Below are 21,018 nucleotides of genomic sequence, written 5' to 3' on the forward strand. Positions count from 1 at the left end.
AATGGAATTAGATATGTCTTTATACAAAAACCCTAAGTTCTCCTTTGTTGGGACTTTGACAAAGAGTTTTGGACTCCTATGGGTAAATTGCTGAATTCTAAAGAAATTTAAAATGATGAACCAAAATAGGAATGTTAATAATGCAAATCTAGAAGGGTGCTAGCAATTGTCCAAAGATGATGTTAATTTTTGCATTGCAGAAACTGGAAAAACACATAAAACCGTCTTGATTCGTTCACTTGGGAGGTCTTTCTAATTTTGCAATTATACATTTGATTTATAATGCATTTTTCTTCCATCTAATATCTGTTCCATTGAGATTATCAAGAATAATGTCAATTACATTCGCATAAATATTTGTAAGACATAAACTTAAAATCTGTGTGGAAAATCTATATAAAACAGATTTGTTTTCCTTTTTTTGAAAAGGGATATCATTGGAAAACAAATATAAAGATATGCAATACATTTCAAATTCAAAGAACATTGAGCATAAAATGGGCTATTTCATCTGGTTATTCCATTCTGGAAGTATTCTCAGGTTGAAATGGCCCTAATTTGAGTCCAAAACGTTTATTTTAGACTCAAATCAGAATTCTTTCAAATTTAAAACTCTTCTAAAAAGGGCAGAACCATCCGTTTCATCTTGTAATGTTTCTTTTTCAAAACACCATGTATATTCCAATGAACAGGCTTGTAATAGAACTTCTGCTCTGTCCATTCTGGAAAATATATATATCAACATCAAGGAAAAATGTCTTCAAGAAAAAAATTAAGTCCAGTTGCCTTTTGGAGGAAAAAAAAAGCACTTTTGGGATAACCATGCCCTGAGGGACTGAAAATCTTCACAGACATATATCAACGTCAAGAGATTATATTGGCAGGGAAATATTGCTGTTTATGTTGTCTAGAAAATAAACACTGCTAAAGTATTAGTTAACACAGATACTCCATTGCTCACACAATCCAAAATCCAGGCTTAATCAGGCTTAGAACAGAGTTACTGAAATCAGCAGTACTTAAGTTGGATGTAAGTAATTTAATAGCCATTGATTTTAGTGAGTTCTCCTTGGATTTAGATTTATTCAGTTTTATTTAAGGCCATAATAGCTTAGAGCGAGAGATTGTTCTAATTAAATATGTATCCCATGCATATTTTTAGGAGCGTTTATCCCTGGAGTACCTGTGCAACCAGTGATCTTACGTTATCCAAACAAGCTGGTATGTATTGTACCAATTGTGTGTATTAATATCTGAAATAATACTGTCTATTAGAGGAAATTAGAGGAAATATTAAGAAATTATTTGGAAGTATATTTTCAAATCTATTTCTTGAAATCAAAGGACCAATACTAGATGGCTGTTGACCTGTTCACACCAAGAGCCGAGGTGGGTGCAGTACTGCAGGCCACTTCAGCTGACTGTTATCTGCAGTTCAGCGGTTCTAATCTCACCGGCTCAAGGTTGACTCAGACTTCCATCCTTCCAAGGTGGGTGAAATGAGGACCCAGACTGTGGGGGCGATATGCTGACTCTGTAAACCGCTTAGAGAGGGCTGAAAGCCCTATGAAGCGGTATATAAGTCTAACTGCTATTGCTATTGCTATACCAGTTTAGCACTCTTTCTAAGCAATAGTCTGACTTAGAGAAATCAGATTGGGTAGGGGATAAGAATTGGTTAGAAAGAATTGTTTTGGTATAAGTACAGCTGATATTTTGAGCTCCAAATTAAGGGATGTTCATAACTCTCTGGCTAACTCTTTAGTTTCATTTTCTTATTGAGCACTTTTCATTGTGCTGTTGATGTCCACTTTTCACTCTCATCTCTCAATTTCCTTCTTACTCCCCCTCCTCTAATCCTCTGCTAGCCCATTCGACAATTTGGCTTTAAGTTGTGGATAATTATGAAAAGATTTTTCTTTGATATAATATTCATTCCACCCTGGAAGGAAGGCCCAATACAAACATGGGAACAGTGATGGAATTAGCCTATATTATGCTATTACCATACACCAGTACTGCGAAATACTTCAGATTAAAATAGCCCATGACTGCAGAATCAATCCAGTCAGTACAATTTTCTGTTAGATAATATGTTGACATGCCATTCGTGGACTCGCGCCCACATTTCTTGGAATAGATTTCCATTGTAACGCTTCATTATTTTATCTGCCTTGAAGTCTTATTTCTGAGGGTATAGATTAATTTTTTATTTCTAATACTTCTATTTCTAATATTTCTAATAGAAATGTTATTTGTGTAAGACAGTGGTTCCCAAACTTGGCAACTTTAAGACTTGTGGACTTCAACTCCCAGAATTCTCCAGCCAGCTGGCTGGAGAATTCTGGGAGTTGAAGTCCACAAGTCTTAAAGTTGCCAAGTTTGGGAACCACTGGTGTAAGACATAAAATTAGCATGTAAAGTTTAACACCTGGCTTTATATTTCTAATTTAAATAATCATTTTCAAAATCTTTGAAATGATACTGTGATTAATGTATCACATCTATCTACTGTTAAAGGGACGCTGTTTTTCTGATGAAGCCTGTTAATATGTTGAGAGTAGAACAAGAAGTTGTGACACCTATATTTAAAACAATTATTTTGTTTATAGGATACGATTACATGGACATGGCAAGGTCCAGGAGCGTAAGTCAGTGACATACTATTTGACTTATTTATTACTCTAAGATTTAGTGTGACATTCGCCCTCCAAATTATTTTTTGCTCAGATGTAAAGGGCAGTGACTTAATATTTCTAAAATAAAAACTGACAATTGGTATCCAAAGTGATCTGACTACTCTGAGGATTGTTAATGTTGTTTGAGGCATGTCCTCTGTGAAACAATTTTTAAAACAAATAGAATGCATTGTTAATACCTGCAGGATTGTGTATGAAATAAGAAACATGCGTTTTGTTTTCACCTCAGAGCAAATAATGCAACTTGAAAAATCTTATCCCAATTTCCTGATCTGGCTATGAGACAGTGAAATATTTCAAATATCCCAACCATAAGAAAAAAGGGAGCCTGGAACATGATCCTTGCTCCCTCATTTCTTATTCTAATGTTGCAAACGGGGGGGAGGGGAGGTTGATATTCAGTACTGAGTGCTATTTGCTACGCAGTTTTCATTAGAACTGGCTACGGTAATATTTTTTAATAAGAGTCACTAATGCTGTTTGAGACTGGAAGTTGAAAATACAAAGCTACTACAAGAGCTTTATGCATCTGTGTGAAAGGCTCTCTTTAAAGTATATATACTCCACCAAGCAACACAGCAGAGATAGCAATATTAGTATGCATCCAGCTGAAACAATTAATTTCTCCTTAAAGGCAAGTTCGTAGTACAAAGGTTGAGGGAGTTTAAGGAGAGATGTTCTTATCTTTAATGGGAGAATTTTTAAAGATTTAAATTTAATTTTTAATTTAGAACTAAAATATAAGCACAATACTAGAATCAGGGGTGGATTGCTGGCAGCATTACTGTCGGTTTGTTGTGCGCGCACTTTGCGCAGTTGCCCGCAAATTTTTCTGTGCATGCGCAGAACATTAAAAACAGAGTAAAAAAACATGCTGGGAAAGGCATGGGCCACGGGGAAACCGGTTTGGGGCATGGTCAGCCTGCCGCCCCTACCGATTTAGCGACCTAGTCCCAGTTTCCACTACCAATTCGCCCACCTCTGACTAGAATGGAATGCAGGGGAATAGACAAGGTTGCCTAAGTATGATATCAGAATACTAGCTGCAGTAGTAGTCTATTCCAGTCATAATAAATTATTGATAATAATTTTCTCTCCAGCAACAGAACAGAATCCAACATGGCTTTTCGCATGCTAAACCATATGGTTAGTTTCTCTAGCGTGCCAGCTCATGACACACCTCTAGCCTACATACTATTAGCCTAAACTAATAGCATTAGGTGCATGGCAGTGCCGATTGGTGCATTTGCTAGGGTAGAAAAAAAATAACCTAATAATGAGTCACAAAATGTACCAATCATGAGACATAAAAAAGCCCATATACTTGAAAAGCCCTGAGTTTTGTTTCAAGAATAGACAAAACAAAAACATCGGAATACTAGTTGTTTCAAGCTCAAAAGTGTTAATGTTAACAACAGAAGTGATCATAGTATATGAACTAGTCAAATGGCAAGATTTTTTTTTTATCTTTAGTGAAGCGTGCAAACTAGCCTTTGCATTTCCTGAATTGGATGAGGAGAACACATCTTTCTCCTCCTGTCCTGGCCACTTTTTATAGAGGCATGATTGAGAGCATTTTAACAAACTTCATCACTGTATGTTTGGTGGCAGCAGTGCCTCAGATAAAAGGTCCATACAGAGAGTGATAAGGACAGCTGAGAAGAGTATAGGAAAAAGGTCCATACAGAGAGTGATAAGGACAGCTGAGAAGAGTATAGGAAAAAGGTCCATACAGAGAGTGATAAGGACAGCTGAGAAGAGTATAGGAAACTCGCTTCCCATTCTTCAGGATGCTGATTATAAGCACTATGTGCTTAGAGCTCGAAGTATTGTTAGAGACCCCACAAACGCACTTCACAATCTGTTTCTGTTGTTCCCCTTTGGGAAGAGATGTTGTAGTATCTCTAGAGGGAGTACTAAATTCTGTAACATCATTGTTTCTTATGCCACCCATCTTGTAAATTTGCAAGATTTCTTTTTCTTTTGCCGTGTGTGTGTGTGTGTATATATATGTATATATATATGCATATGTATATGTATACATACATACATACATACACACACATACACACACACATTCAAACTAGATTGATGTTTCTCTGTGTCATATATGTGTGGGTATGTGGGTATATGCATAATGCTTATCTTTTGAGAGCTGAATACAACAAAATTTCATTTTAATGTATGCTGATTATGTACATTTAAAGTGACATTAAAGTTTATTAAAGTTTAATCTATTTTATTCTTCTATTCTTAAGGTTGACAATTCTGTGGCTTACCTTATGTCAGTTTCATAACTTCGTGGAAATAGAGGTAAGTATAATAACACAAGTGTAATTAATCTGCACTTTATTGCATAGATACTGGAAGAGAGAAATAAAAAAAAACCCACAACTCTCTTTTAGTGATGTTCTTTCTGTATTTATGTGAAATAGAATATAATAATAGAGATTTATGACTTTTGTCATAATAAGTATTTTTACTTAACTTCATCAAAGGAGTAATTAAACCAACCCAAATAATCAGATATGAAGTTGATATATGAATGGGGTAGGTAACTGAAGAGTTTTTTTGGCACTATTTAACACTATTTTAGCTAAGCCAAGCTTTACATTTAACATTTGGCTTTCTTCTATCAGACTTTCCCGAGATGTATCTTCTTCAATATCCCATAGAGTTATTTTCAAGGAATATTTCCTTTCACGAAAATCAAACAAATAATTTTTCTATCAAAATATAAAGCAACATATCTCTGTTTATTAATACACTCTTACTTCAATACAGTACAAATTTCTTAATAGTAATGATGCTTAGCTTTTACTCATCTATATGGAAAGTGCAAGCAGGAATGAGATCTTTAACAGAAACTAAATACTAATTGTTCATATCTGCTTAGCATGTAATTTCATTAATAACATTATGATAAAACAAATTGAAACATGGTCATATACTGTATATTATAAATTAACATATTTTCCATGCTAATGGAATTTAAACCATATTCTTGGTAAAACTGTGTAACTAAAATTATTGTCTATTTGCAGATAACGTTTTTATTAATGTCATTTTGCCATTATAACTTTAACTAATGGGATTCTAATTATTCTTTTATCCACAAATTGTTTAAAATTCTTAAGACCAATATATAAAAGTACTGAATTTTGTTTGACTTTCTTTTACTGCAACTTAATCTTTCTCACAAAGAACAGTTGCTTTTGATTTTTCTCAAAGAAAAATTCCTATGTTCTGCTTTATTGTTTTATTGTAGTACAGTTCCTACAACATACATATATTCTTTGCAAAATGGTGGTTTTTTCTTGAAAACATACCATTTAAAATAATTAATTATTCTATATTAAATATTTTTAATAAACTTAATTCATTAAAAAGTACATTGTAATTTGAAGCTAATTAGCAATTTCTGAACTTTTTGTGCAGCTATTAGCATATACAACAATTTAGACTGATAGTAAGGCAGTGGAGATATTCTTCCATGTCTCCAATGGGTTTGCAAATATTGTTCACTCAGGTTATTTCAGATGTCTATTATATTTTGAATCCAAGATAGTAAGGAAAAAAATCACTCTTGTACTTTTTAAAGAATATTGTTAAGGAAATTACTTTGAGTTACTTCAACTTCATCTCTACATTTTGAAAAGGCAACTGAAGCAATCATTTCGCTAATTCTGATAAGTAAACTATTTGGAGGAGGACAAGAATGTTACACCCCTTTTAGGCGGCCTGCACTGGTTGCCGGTTGTCTTCCGGGTGCGATTCAAGGTACTAATTATGACCTTTAAAGCGCTCCATGGCTTAGGCCCAGGGTACTTGCAAGACCACCTACTGCCACCGGTAGCCTCCCACTGTCCAGTGCGATCCCACAGAGTTGGCCTCCTCAGGGTGCCGTCGGCCAGACAGTGTCGGCTAATGACCCCCAGGGGGAGAGCCTTCTCTGTGGGAGCTCCTTCCCTCTGGAATGAGCTGCCCCCGGAGCTTCGTATAATCCCCGACCTCCAGTCCTTCCGACGCGCCCTAAGCCAGCCTGGCCTGAACAAAACAAAATAAATTATTGATCATTGTTAATTTTAATTTTAATTCTTTTTTTTAAAAAAAAATGTGTCATTGTCAATTTTAATTGGGTTTGGGATATCCCGTTTAATTTCTTCTTAACTTTTGTATTATATGTTTCTTTTAATGTTGTACGCCGCCCTGAGTCCTTGGGAGAAGGGCGGCATATAAATCTAATAAACCTAAACCTAAACCATACTGTACCCAGAGGCAGGAAAGAAATCCATTTCACATCTGAGTGCTCTTTTAAATAAAAAGGGTTTCCCCAGTTTAAAGGCTTGAATGATGGGGAAAATGGAATAACTGCAGTGACAGGAAATCTTAATACAAAGATAGAAACATAATTTGTGTAAAAATAGTCATTTGCTTTCTGAAGGGTTACATTTGTTCTTAGAACATGCTAATAGAGGGAATGAAAACCAAGTACGGCGCTTGTCATGCTGGTATTCTCAATGATAACTATTCAGGCTTCAAATTGTTAGGTGTTTTTTTTATTCCTAATTTTAAATGCTTATTCTCATAACATTTCTTCGTCTTCAAAACACCAGTATTATATGTTTGTGTAATGTGATAATGACTGTGCATTAAAACTTATTTTCCTGTGTATAGTTCCTACCTGTGTATATACCTTCTGAAGAGGAAAAGAAAAACCCATCTTTATACGCGAACAATGTGAGGCGTGTAATGGCAGAGTGAGTAAACTTAAGGTTTCAAATAGCCCAATAGCTGCATAGTTTCAAGCAGTAGCAACATTTTTGCTTCTATATGAAATATTGCAAGAAAAATGTTTTTTCTCTGCCATAATGTCAAAAGATAGAGGGAAAATATTAGTGGCAGGAAATAATTAACTGCTGTGTTTCAAACAAAAACAAATTAGGAACATTGTAGAGGCAACCAAAAACCTAACTAAATATTTGCATGCTTGTTACCGAGAAAGAGAGGCAATTATGTTATATTACTAAAATAAAGTGGTTTGGGGAAAACTGCAGATAAGAGATTATCTCCCCCACAGTATCAGAGTTCTTCTTGTTAAGGTCCTCTGTCTCATTGACAGTTTATATTTCATGTAAACATCAAAACTTGAAGCTGAGAAGAAGAAGGTTGATAAAGGAAGTCCAGTAAGATGAGGTGCTCCTCAAGCATATATCCAGGAATAAAATGTTTTTATAGTACTAACTCTACATTTTACTAGATAATGAAAACAGCAAAACTGTCTAAATACTTGCAGATAAGTTTTTTTCTGTAACTGAAATGTCAGAATCTTTGGTCCCTACACTGAAGAGAATATATTTTAATAGTTGAACATGAGATTTTTTTTAGAAATAAAAATTAGCACTGCAAAGGTTTCTATTCAAGAAAAAAATAGAAACTCTACATCATGAGCCCTGGTGGGGCAAGAGCAGTAGTGGGTTTCAAAAATTGTTGGAACCTACTCTGTGGGTGTGGACTCCTTTGTGGGAGTGGCTTGCCATCCATGTGACTGGATAGGAGTGGCTTGCCGCCCATGTGACCGGATATGAAATTATGAATTAGTACTTAGGTCGGTCCAAGTAGCTATTCAGAAACTCTGGCATTGAAGCATGCAAGTCTTAAAGCTGTCAAGTTACAAGATCCTTGCCAGTGGTGGGTTTCAAAAATTTTTGGAACCTCTTCTGTAGGTGTGGCCTGCTTTCCGGGTCCACTGGTGGAGCCTCTTCTAACTGGTTTGGTAGATTTGACGAACCGGTTCTACCGAATAGATGCGAACTGGTAGGAACCCACCTCTGGGCAAGAGTTAGAATGCAGTTTTGCAGGCTGACAGATTTGATCCTGACTGACTCAAGGTTGACTCTGCCTTCCATCCTTCCAAGTTTGGTAAAATTAGGACTCACATTGTTGGGGGAAATATGCTGACGTTGTAAATTGCTCAGAGTGTTGTAAGGCACTATGGAGTGGTATATAACTTGTGCCATTGTTATTGCTATCATGCCTGGCTGAAAAAGAGTTATATGGATTACACCTACTTTATAAAGTTGCTATTCTATATTTAAAAATCTTCTTTTTAAACGCATTTTGTTAGGGAAATAACAAACACCTCAGTTGTAGAAAGACCTGTGTGCTTTCTAGAACCTGAGAATATTTTCCTGTCAAATCTCACTTGCAGTGGATTTAGTTTCAATCTGTTAATCCTTATCCATCTGATTATAGTTTCCAAGTACTGACTGAGAATAGACACATCAGCCGAGTGTTTGATAAATATAGAAATGAGTATTGTCAGACGCTTCAGGACACTTAACTCCTAACTACCTTTGTGGGTAACTAACATACTTTAAGAAGTAACCAAAATCTTGCAATGGGAAAATGGCTTTACAGTACTCATTGCATGGATTTGCTGGGATCAGAAAACCAAGCTGCCAAATCCTGACTCAGATGTTAAATTGGAATGGTCCCAATATTGGATTCTGTGGAAATTTACACATACAAGGTGTCAAGGCAGCACCCTGATTAACCATTTCTTGGATCTGATTGGAACAAGAGGACAGAAATTACAAAATAACCAAATATGGCAATCTGTGCTGCAGTTATAAATTAAATTATAAATTGAGGTGCAATTTGGAGATTGCAAGAAATGGATATGCTAAATAGGATGTATTCTAGTCTCTTCAATGCAAATTCAACATAGGATCCTCGAGTCATTATCTCTGCTTCAATTCTTACCTTCCACTTCTAATATCTGAAAGGTTTGTAAAGCAAGAAAACCTCTCAGTTGTACTGCCATGCTATGCCATGACAAGATTGAACTTTTGATCTATGCCTCAAATAGATGCTTCATGAACCTGTGTGTGAATGAGTATATATGTATATATGTACATTTTTTTTTATTTGTGCTGATAAATAAATAAAGGGAGACTAGTATAGATCTATTTCAAGCTATTTAGCTCTCATCAGCTAGCCATACCCTTACTGGGATTTGAACCTGGGCTAGCTGATGAGAGCTAAATAGCTTGAAATAGATCTATACTAGTCTCCCTTTATTTATTTATCAGCACAAATAAAAAAACCACAAATATAACAAAGGCAACAGTAAAAATATTGGGTTTCTGTCGTGATGGACTCTTGTGATGAGCCGATTGACAGATGATGGAAGCAGTTAGCTTCCTCCCATAATTGGGGCTTACCAGGGGTTGTAAAAAATCTAATAGGTACATAATTTTGTCTATTTAAGGGCTTTAGGAATTTCAATAACAGACTATACTTTTGAAGATTGCCAGCTGGCTTTGGCCGAAGGACAGCTCCAACTCCCATCAAATACCTGTCTCTTAGAATTTGCAAAACTTGTAAGAAATCTTGGGTAAGCAAATTATCAATACATAATAATATACTTTTGTATATGTTTTTAACATTATATATGTTTTTAACATTGACAATATGTTTTTAGCAAATAAAAAAAGCTTTGTAACTGTTTAGAACTGCGTGACAAACTGATTATAAAATGCATGTCACTGCTTTTCTGAGTTCTTCAGGTAGCTTTTGGTTCAGAAATGAAAGAACAGCCTTATTTTCTTCATGCTTTTCGATGCAAAGAAAAAAGTGATTTGAAGTGTGATTTTGGAAAAAAAAGTGGCAGATCTAGTATATCTTTACAGAGATTTTATATGGCTGTATAGCTATACATCACTTACTATAAACATAAGAATTTGTGTTGGGAAAAATGTTTTCTCTGCTAAAAGTAATGTATTTTACGAAGTGAGAGTTCTGTTGAAATACTCTGTTTTTTTTTCTGTTTTTTTTTTGATAGCCAAAGTCTTTATTCCAATACAATTCAGGATACAGAATTTGTAAAACACATCTGTTTGAGAACAAAAATATATAGGGGCATATTAAAAAGAATGTACAGCCTTGATCTGGTATTTTGTAAAACAGAACATAAATTGCTCAGTTGAAAATAAATTTTAACTGAAATCAAGTTTTTTTTTCCTAACAGGTTTCAATTGAAACTAAATTTTCAATTTTTATGGGTTTTGGGGCTAATATAAGAAATAGAGAGGACTTCTCTCTCTTCCCACCCCCCTTTAAATGATTATTGTCCAAAGGTAATACTTTGTTTTCCCCTACCATTTTAAGGTTAAAGCCGGAAAAACTTGAAAAAGAACTTGATGCATACTCAGAAAGAGCTAGGAAACTGAAAAACAAAAAAGTCACTCTCAAGGAATTTGCAGAGTATTTGAAAATCCAAGTTTCAGATATGTTAGAAAATATGTTTGCACTTTTTGAAGAGGTAAGAATTCATTATCACCAGAAATATAACATGAAAGTTATTGTACAGTAGAAAATGTTACTGCGGGTAAAATCCACTTGTGTCCATGTGACAAGATTGAAGTCTCTTCCTCCCCTTCTCCCGATCTGTATATGATTTAATGAGTGATAATGAATGTATAGATAGCAAAAGCACTTAGACTTATATACCACTTCACAGTGCTTTTACAGCCCCCTCTAAGCGGTTTACAGAGTCAGCATGTTGCCCCCAACAATCTGAGTCCTCATTTTACCCACCTCAGAACGACAGAAGGTTGAGTCAACCTTGAGCCGGGTGAGATTCAATGTGCCAAACTGCAGGCAGCTGGCAGTCTGCAGAAGTAGCCTGCAGTACTGCACTCTAACCACTGCGTCACCACAGATGGTTCTTGACTTATGACCACCATGGGACCTAGGATTCTCATCATAAGCTGTTGGATATGTAAGTCAAAGGACAGCATGATTGGTCTAGATTTTACAACCAATTTTTATTAGTGGTTTATAAAGCAAAATATCAAGGTTGTTAAGTGAACTACCTGGTCATCAAGTGAATCCAACATACACAAGGGCATTTTTTGCCATTTTCTGCTGGAAAACAGCAAAATCATTGCAAATCACTGCAGCCAGTAATATAACCAAACACCCGAAATATGATTGTGTAAACATGGGGAGGTGCAGCAATTATAAGTTTGAGGATGAGCGGTAAGGTAGCCCTTTTAAAAGTCCAGTGTAACTTCAAACAGTTTTTAAGTAATTAGTTGTAAGTTGAGGACTTACATGCATGTGAGACAGTGGTGGGTTGCCAATTTTTTTTACCACTGGTTCGGGTGTGCTCATGCCTGTGTGCGATGCTTCTGCGCATGCGCAGAAGCATCCGGATGGGTGGGCAGAGCCTCCCGCTGCCGCTACTACCGGTTTGCCCGATCTGGGCTGAACCGGGAACAACCCACCTCTGATGTGAGAGAAGAGCCGAGGTGGCGCAGTGGTTAAATGCAGCACTGCAGGCTATTTCAGCTGACTGCAGTTCGGCTGTTCAAATCTCACCGGCTCAGGGTTGACTCAGCCTTCCATCCTTCCGAGGTGGGTAAAATGAGGACCCGGATTGTTGTTGGGGCCAATATGCTGACTCTGTAAACCGCTTAGAGAGGGCTGAAAGCCCAATGAAGCGGTATATAAGTCTAACTGCTATTGCTAAATTGTATATGTAATTGTATATTTAATTGTATATAATTGTATATAATTGTATATATAATTCTCCAATTACAACAGTTTGTTTACTGACTGTTCGAAGTTACAATGGCACTGAAAAAAGTGACTTATGACCATTTTTCACACTTTTGACCATTGCCGTATTCCCTTGGTCATGTGATTTACATTTGGATGCTTGACAACTGACTCACAATTATGACGGTTGCAATGTCCTGGACTCATGTGATCACCTTTTGCAACCTTCTGGCAAGCAATCAATGAGGAAGAAGATTCACTTAACAACTATGTTACTAATTTAACATCTGCAGCTATTCACCTAACAAAAGTTGTAAAATGGGGCAAAACTCCCTTAACGAATTTTGGGGTCAATTCTAGTTGTAAGTTGAGGACTACCTATATTTGGAAACAGGAAATGGCTGTTGGTATGATATGACTCCACCTAACAGTACTGATTCTGTTACATATATTTCATGGAGACAATTGCCTTCCTCCGCTGCTAAATTTTTCACTCTGCAGTAAAAAATTATACAAATATGCTACTCGAATTGCCTATACGTATTTCTTTACATAATCACACTTTTAGGGGTTACTGAAAAATGAAACCATAAATATACACACTTCAAACTTTCTAACTTCCATTCTGATAAGGAAAACAGAAATTTACGGTTCACCCACAAAACCGCGCCCGACTAAACCGCGTCGCTGACGTAATCAACAGGGCGACAACAGCGCGGAGACAGAAGCACGCTGTAAAGCCTAAACCTAAAATTAACCCCTAAACCTAACCCCCCTAAACCTAATCCTAAACCTAACCCTTAACCTAACCCTAAACCTAACCCTTAACCTAACCCTAAACCTAATCCTAACCTTTAACCTAACCCTAAACCTAACCCTAACCCTTAACCTAACCCTAAACCTAACCCTTACCTTAAGTTGAATTGGCTTGCTTTCAAAGCGCTATTTAAAGCGCCCTTCTTTCTCCGCGCTGGCTGTTGTCGCCCTGTTGATGACGTCAGCGACGCGGTTTAGTCGAGCGCAGTTTTGACGGGTCACGGAAGTTTACATTAGATTTTCAAAAATTCACAAGGATTTGCCCCCTATATATCTAAATAGTTGCATTAATCCCAGTTTTAGGAAATTGGTGTCTGTAAATGCAGAAATTTTCATATATTCTCTAGATATGAATTTCTACATGTTACTCTTATTTTTTCAACAGAAGGAAGATGGCCTGATTGACATACGAGAATATGTAACAGCTTTGTCGGTAGTCTGTAGACCGTCCAAAACATTGCAAACAATGCAGTTGGCTTTTAAGGCAAGTTACAGTTTTTTATTTAAAATGCTTAATGGCTATTTAAAAACCAAAGGGTGTTTTTTGCAACATAGGTAAATATTAGGTCAAATACTGCAATATCATTGTATCTGGAACTCATTACTGACTTTACAACTGCTCATAAATGTTACTATCTGTTACAAATCATAGCAGCAATCTGGACTGTACAGATATGATGCCATTTTTGTCTGTGGAAGCAAAATTGAGATGGGCCAGGGTTTTTTTCCCCTTTGCATGACACACATGGCTTTGTGTTGTGGCCCAGCAGGAGCCGTTGGAGCTGCCACCAGACTCCGACAGCGAGGGGCCCTATGAGTCGGCGCTGGAGGATGTGGAGGTCCCTGGACAGGGTTCCGACTCGGAGCAGGGCACAGAGAGGCTGGTTGGCCACCAGGAGGTGCCTGAGCCTTGAACCAGTGGGGAGGAGACAAGGGAGTGTGATCCGGACGTCATGCATTGGAGCAGTGGGGAGGAGACAAGGGAGTTGGTCCTGGATGCCCGGCAACGGAGAGCTAATAGGCGTAAAGAACAGTTACGCAGTTACAGGAGATAATTGCACTCAGCTGGTGGTAATTAGGCTCCTCTCAAGACTATAAAAGGAATGATTGTGCACACGCCTGTTGCAGGAGTCAGCGTATTCACTAGAGCTGGAGAACTCTCGTGGCTAGCTTGGCAGGCTGGATTGCTGCCAAGGTTAGTCTGTGCTGGATTGCTGCCAATGCCTGGACTGTGCTGGATTGCTGCCAAGGCCTTGTCTGTGTGTTAATAAATCCTTGAAGTATCTTTGTCTCTGCATGCTTTGGTGTAGGACGAGGGGGGTCAGAACAGCTTTGTGGATCTTCAGTCCACAATATTTTAAAGCTGAGCTCTGGGGCAGAATTGCACTCCCTAAATGCATAACACTATGAAGAGATGTATCAAACAAATTAGTTCCTTCTTTTGTTTCTCTAGCAGCACATAATGAGAAATAATCTCCATCTCTGTTGCCTTTTGTTCATTTTTGATCGTGTTTTCCTGTTTATTGGTTTCTATCTTGTCTTCTCTTTTTCTTTCTACTACCGTTGCATCTCTTTTTTTCCTAACATTTTTACTTCAATATGGTACGTTTTGCCAAAGTTCTCTTAGCCAATGACCTCAGGTCCTGTCTTTTGAGAGGGAGTGGGAGAATATACACACTGTGAAAGTAAGCTTCCTACCAACTGGAACATTCTTTGTGCCACCTCCATTGGCTTTGTGTTCATTGGCAGATCTCTGCTTCTTAAAAGTTTTATAGATCACAAAGTGTTTCACGCTCTGACCCTTAACAAAACTACCTTTTCAGACTTTAGGCTGATCAAGCAGTGCTAGTTCCAGATGCTTCCTTGCTGAACTTGAGCATGGGTGGTTTTGCTGTACTGCTGATGGAAGTAACATTGATATTCTATTGTATTACATATCCCACCTCTCATTCCAAGCCAAATACACTGGCACTGCCAGTGACTCCTGGAGAGCTCTTGACACCAGGAAAATCAGTTATGGAGGTTTGAATGCATTTTATGTCTTACATAATTCAAAATTTTGATTCACCGAAGTGGCTGACTGCAACAGATCACCAATTTTGACCTCTTTTCCTTCTCCTTCATCTCCAGTGACTGGCGATATGCCATAGGTACCATCTTTGAAATGTCCAACTCCATCACCTTATTTTTCTTTTCTTTTTTTAAATATTTTTTTTAATTTTTAATTTAAAACAAATACAGCATCCTTCTTTACATACTATAGAAAGTGTATCAGTTGGTTACAGAAAGATTTACATGCATCTCTTCCATAGTCAACAAACATAATTCATATTACCTTAAGTATTTTAACTCAAATATTTATACGTCACCATCATTACATCTCCATTTTCATTTGACTATAATTGTTTAAGCGTCCTTCATCATAAAATATACCAAAATTTAATACATAACTACATACTGGCCTTTCAATTACTATTTCTAAAATCCTCCACTAACACTAAATCCTTATGTCCTATTCTAGCTAAACATAGAGCCGAGGTGGCACAGTGGTTAAATGCAGCACTGCAGGCTACTTCAGCTGACTGCAGCTCTGCAGTTCGGCAGTTCAAATCTCACCGGCTCAAGGTTGACTCAGCCTTCCATCCTTCTGAGATGGGTGAAATGAGGACCCGGATTGTTGGGGGCAATATGCTGACTCTGTAAACCGCTTAGAGAGGGCTGAAAGCCCTATGAAGCGGTAGATAAGTCTAACTGCTATTGCTAACATCCATAATATTTAATAACAAAATTTTCTAATCCTCCTTTCCAAATCACTGTTTAAAGTTTACATCCAGTTTCCTTATGTTATACCGATATCTATATATACGTCGTTATCCTTATCCCTTCCATCACCTTATTTTTCAAGGCTCACAATTCTTGATCCTCAGCCATGATTCTGTAGATCTTTAACAAAACCTGAAAAAAAGTTTCTTCTCTGAGGCCAAGATTCCTAAATGCTCCCCACTCAACTTCACCACAATTACTGTTTAAATATGCATAGTGCTACCATTTCCTAGTGGGAAGTTTCCACATACTTCATTTATCCGTCCAATATCAATACCATGTTTAGGATCCACAATATTCATATAGATCCTATCCTCTTCATACGTAGATTCTCTTTGGTTCCACTCTTCATGTAACTAAGGCGCAATTTCCTGATTGCTTCATTAATCTATACATTACTAGGTTTAGGTTAGGTTTAGGTTTATTCGATTTATATGCCGCCCTTCTCCCAAGGACTCAGGGCGGCGTACAACATTAAAAGAAACACATAATACAAAAGTTAAAAAGAGATTAAATAGGATATCCCAAACCCAATTAAAATTGACAATATTTTTTTTAAAAAAAGAATTAAAATTAAAATTAACAGTAATCAATAATTTGTTTTGTTTTGTTCAGGCCAGGCTGGCTTGCTGGAAAAGCCAACTTTTTATCTTTAACTGAGCAAAATGCCTCTTAGGACAATGATTTTTGAAACAAGGTACTTCAGATGAGCTCGCTTACTGAATGTGTCCAAAATCTGGGACATATAACTTCTGAGGGAATGAAATTTGGGGAAGTTATGGTTGCTTCAGCCCTGCTGGCTTGCAGCTGCAGTCATGTGATGCTCATTTGGAACATTGCGTGACAGTCTCCAGCTGTTCTTGCAGTTCCTGGCTTCCTCCCCATCCTAGTGGCAGGTGTTTGCCTGTCTGCTGGGAAGGGAATGAAGGGAACGGAACCCCCAGCCCACCTTCAAATATGCTTGAGAAAGGCCCTGTAGTCTGATGCTTCACTAAGAACTAATGCAGATTTGGACTAACAATTTCCAGTTTCTATTCCATCAGTCTAGCTCACGGGCATCAAACTCGATCGTGTCACATAACGTATCATGACATTTTTTGCCTTTGCGTAGCCCGGGTGATCGTGTCCTATTCATGATGCTTCCAGCCCACAGGCCGCCTGTTTGACACCTCTGCTGTAGATACTTCTCTATGGGAAGCGTGATAAAAAGGGTTCACCGACAAATGCGCGCACGACAAAACTGCACCGACAAAACTGCGGCGAGAAAGCCACGATTTCGAAATCGCACCCACAACAGCGCGCCAACAAAAGCGCGCCTTCAAAAAACAACCCAAAAACAACATAACTCTAAACCTAACCCTAAACCTTACCTTAACCGTAATCACGCTTTTGTCGGCGCACTGTTGTGGGTGCTATTTTGAACTTGCGTTTTTCTCGCCGTGGTTTTGTCAGCACGCCTTTGACATGCGCGCATTTGTCGGGTCACGGATAAAAAGGGATGCCTCTCAGTACTTTGTCAATAGTACCAGCCCTTTTTAAGTGCAAATAACGTGCATATTTTCACTTAAAAAAATTAGAAGTTTATATTGATTGGTAGGAAAAATTTCACACCACCTAGGGGCAGAAAGAACTTACATATTTGGAAATAAAATGAAACTTATATAGTTTTCTGGTATTAAACTTAATATTTTATTTTGTGTCTCATATTTAGTAATAAATATGGTCCTTTTCTGGAACATCAAATAATAGGTGTCTGTATTTTACAGATGTATCAATCAGAAACTGGTGGTATAACAGAACAAGAATTAACTTCCATCCTGAAGAGCGCCATGGGAGTTTCAGACCTGAATGTGTCCAATCTTTTTAAAGCTATAGATGATAAAGAAAAAGGGGAAATTGCATATGGTAAGTCATTTTTTTAATAGATTTTTGTGTATGGAAATCAGAAAGGGCATCTGGAAACGAAAACAAGCCAAACAGAGGAAACAATGCCTCCATCAAAGCAGGCAAGGCAATCTTCTAAATATAGACCAGCAGCCAATCCCACACTCATTCCTCCTTTTGCAATAATTGCATTTGGAGACTGCAGTTGCTTATTTGTTTATATAGATTGTGGGTTGCTTATTTATGCTCATGCCAAACATGTAAATAAATAGATAACCCACAAAATATACTGCGCTGCATGCTCTGTGGTGTAATTCATATTGAAGCCTTACTACATTTTGGCTGACATTAAAAGATGGAATGCAACAGTGGTGGGTTTCAAAAATTGTTCGAACGTACTCTGTGGGTGTGGCCTCCTTTGTGGAAGTGGCTTTCTGCCCATGTGACCGGATGGGAGTGGCTTGCCGCCCATGTGACCGGATATGAAGATGCCGACGACACTTGTCAGAACCACCTTAAATGATCTCACACACAGCACTGGCCTGCATAAGAATATGATGTAAACTTGTTTTTTAAAAGGCATCTTTGGTTTGCGTTAAAACAACTTCAACACACGCAATGTTCTGATTGCACCACAAACGCAGTAGTCATCCTTACCTTTCACAGAGGCACTGAGTTTTATAAATATGAGCATGATAGTGTAGAATAATCATATCCAAGGGTCAGTGGTGGGTTTCAAAAAATTTTGGAACCTCTTCTGTAGGTGTGGCCTGCTTTCCGGGTCCACTGGTGGAACTTCTTTTAACTGGTTCGGTAGATTTGACAAACTGGTTCTACCGAATAGGTGCGAACTGGTAGGAACCCACCTTGGAATGCAACTACTTGACAGTGTTACCCATTGCCTTTAATTGCCCACATTCCATATCAATGAAATAAAGATGTGTTCTTGAGAGAGAATCATTTATGGCAGTGCTGTAATGTAATCTACAATTAATATTGCAAAACCAGTACTATAACTCCTAGTCAATCGTACCACATTTCCTAGATTGCTCTATATCTCCCTTCGTTGCAAGTCATTCTAGTCCCTGCTGGAACAATTAACATATATCCATGCTTCTTTGACAATAGTTTATTATATGGTCTATACAGAAATCTATATTATCTATAAAAGAAAAACCTACTCTGGTCTTTAATTTAGTACAGAAAAAGTAGATAGTATTTATTTTTTCTGTTCTTAATGAAAATATTTTAATTTCTTTTACGACTTATTTTACCTTCCCTCTGATTTTGAAAATTAATTTAAGCATGATAGGGGTGAAATGCGGAAATTGGGACTTTGAATTGCATTGTAAGGAATTCTGAGCATCTTGGGATTTCTTGCTAGAAAGGTAAACAACAGTGAATACATATATAATTGCTGAATGTTTGTTAATATTTTTTTCACATTTTTCTGCAGCATGCAATCATCAAATTATAATGTAATCTTGGGGTGCATAATCTAACTCGAGATACGCAGTAGCTGTCCGAGAAGAGAAAATTTGAAATCTCATAAGCAGTAGAAATAATAGCTGCCTTTGATGAGAGATAATGCTGTTTCTATATGTATCTTCTCAGAGGATATTGTGGATCAGTATTGAGAAACAATGTACACCATAGAAAACAAAAATAGTTTCAAAAGTACTATTACACTAGTTGCTCTTTAACTTTGATTCTTACAGAATGATGATGATGTTGTCTACAAGGCCCTGTTATAATTATGCACTCTACGATGAATTGCTCCAAATATTCTATAATACGAAACAATTGTTGTTAACAACCCACCTTAAACATGTTCCTTAAAGGTAGATAAATCATAATTTAGCCATGCAAAAACCTACTGAAATCAGTTCAATCAATCACCGTGAACTTAGTTGCCGTTGATTTCAGTAGACATAAAGCATAACTAAATTTCCATTCAACTAAATTATACACAATACTTTTAATATGACTTATAATACAGCAAAAACAGCTACCTATTAATTAAAATAATTATTGAAACTGTCTTTTTTTCCCCCATTTCTAGATGATTTCCTTTATTTTACTGAAATGTTCCCAAACTTTGCTGAAGAGTACCTCTATCCTGATCAAATGGAGTCTAAAAGTTATTTGGAAACTCCTGCTCCTAATGGATTCTGTGCAGATTTCAGCCCGCAAATTACTGAAAATAGAAGAAATTCCCTACAGAAAAAAATGAATTAATATTAATAATTCCGTCATCCTCTTGTGGTGAGAGGAGTATGTCCTATCTAGGGCTTTTCATAGTCACGCAACTATATATCCTGAAGTATGTGAGAAGGCTGGATGTGTGGATGTGTGAGAAAGAAATAGAGAGAGAAAGAAAGAAAGAAAGAAAGAAAGAAAGAAAGAAAGAAAGAAAGAAAGAAAGAAAGAAAGAAAGAAAGAAAGGCGTGTATGAATATTTTACTGCATTAATGAGCATCTTTGGCTTCCTATTGGAAAGATCACTTTTTCCATCAGCAACTTGGAAAGTAAAGAATGTAAACAAACTTTTAATTTGTATACTTAAAAACAAGATGCTTGCATATTTATATTCATTGTTTGAGTTCATGTACAAACTGTCCTACAAAGTGTGCATGTGAAAAAAAAAATACTGTAGCTCCTATGGTGTCAAGTGCACTTCGGTGATTAGTGTTATCCCTATTTAGGGAATTCTTTGTCGGCCAGATTCTGCTTTCCTTTTTTACGAGGCAACATTGACCGCAAGCTCAAGTTTCACCTTTTTCATTGTAATCTAGTAGGTAGCTAAAGGGGGCGGGGGGGGAGTATGCAAAAATATTTTTACCTAGGGAATTGTTTTTATTGTGTTTCCTAGTAAAATGACCTTTTTTGAACTTTTAAATCCATCTTGATATCGAAAAGAATAAGGGGAGTTATCAAGGATTGTGTGCATTTTGTGCTAAAAACCCAGATTTTAGCACAGAAACGCAGATTTTATACTTCAGAAAAGCTGAATTCCAAAGTCCCTCTCTCAATCCTATGAATTAGGTAATATTTCTGTATTTCATGTTGATTGGCTTATGGGTAAAGGAAGGTGAACAAATGCAAAAAAAAAATGGAAACACTGCCTCTGACAATTGGAAATTCAGATCGTTCTCAGCCTTAAGAACTAGAAACATGCCTTTTTAAAGTTTAAAATTCTCAGGATAGCAAAATCTGCACTTAAATTAGA

General features: G+C 37.0%; 1 protein-coding gene across 1 annotated transcript in view; it reads left to right on the forward strand.

Moving 5' to 3' along the window:
- LPCAT1 (lysophosphatidylcholine acyltransferase 1) overlaps positions 1-20,596 on the forward strand; it is a 51,725-nt gene extending 31,129 nt beyond the window's left edge. Inside the window, exons 6-14 of the mRNA XM_087721946.1 lie at positions 1,163-1,221; positions 2,613-2,647; positions 4,958-5,012; positions 7,377-7,459; positions 9,973-10,098; positions 10,872-11,025; positions 13,468-13,566; positions 17,672-17,810; positions 19,852-20,596. Of these exons, the coding sequence (XP_087578072.1) occupies positions 1,163-1,221; positions 2,613-2,647; positions 4,958-5,012; positions 7,377-7,459; positions 9,973-10,098; positions 10,872-11,025; positions 13,468-13,566; positions 17,672-17,810; positions 19,852-20,027 (926 nt within the window). The 3' untranslated portion in view covers positions 20,028-20,596. The remainder of the gene's footprint in view (positions 1-1,162; positions 1,222-2,612; positions 2,648-4,957; positions 5,013-7,376; positions 7,460-9,972; positions 10,099-10,871; positions 11,026-13,467; positions 13,567-17,671; positions 17,811-19,851) is intronic.
- The last annotated feature ends 422 nt before the right edge of the window (positions 20,597-21,018 follow it).

The sequence above is a fragment of the Thamnophis sirtalis genome, unplaced genomic scaffold (genome assembly GCF_051295495.1).
Source record: "Thamnophis sirtalis isolate CommonGarterSnake01/CBP01778 unplaced genomic scaffold, rThaSir2_p1.2 scaffold_8, whole genome shotgun sequence".
Taxonomy (NCBI): Eukaryota; Metazoa; Chordata; class Lepidosauria; order Squamata; family Natricidae; genus Thamnophis; species Thamnophis sirtalis.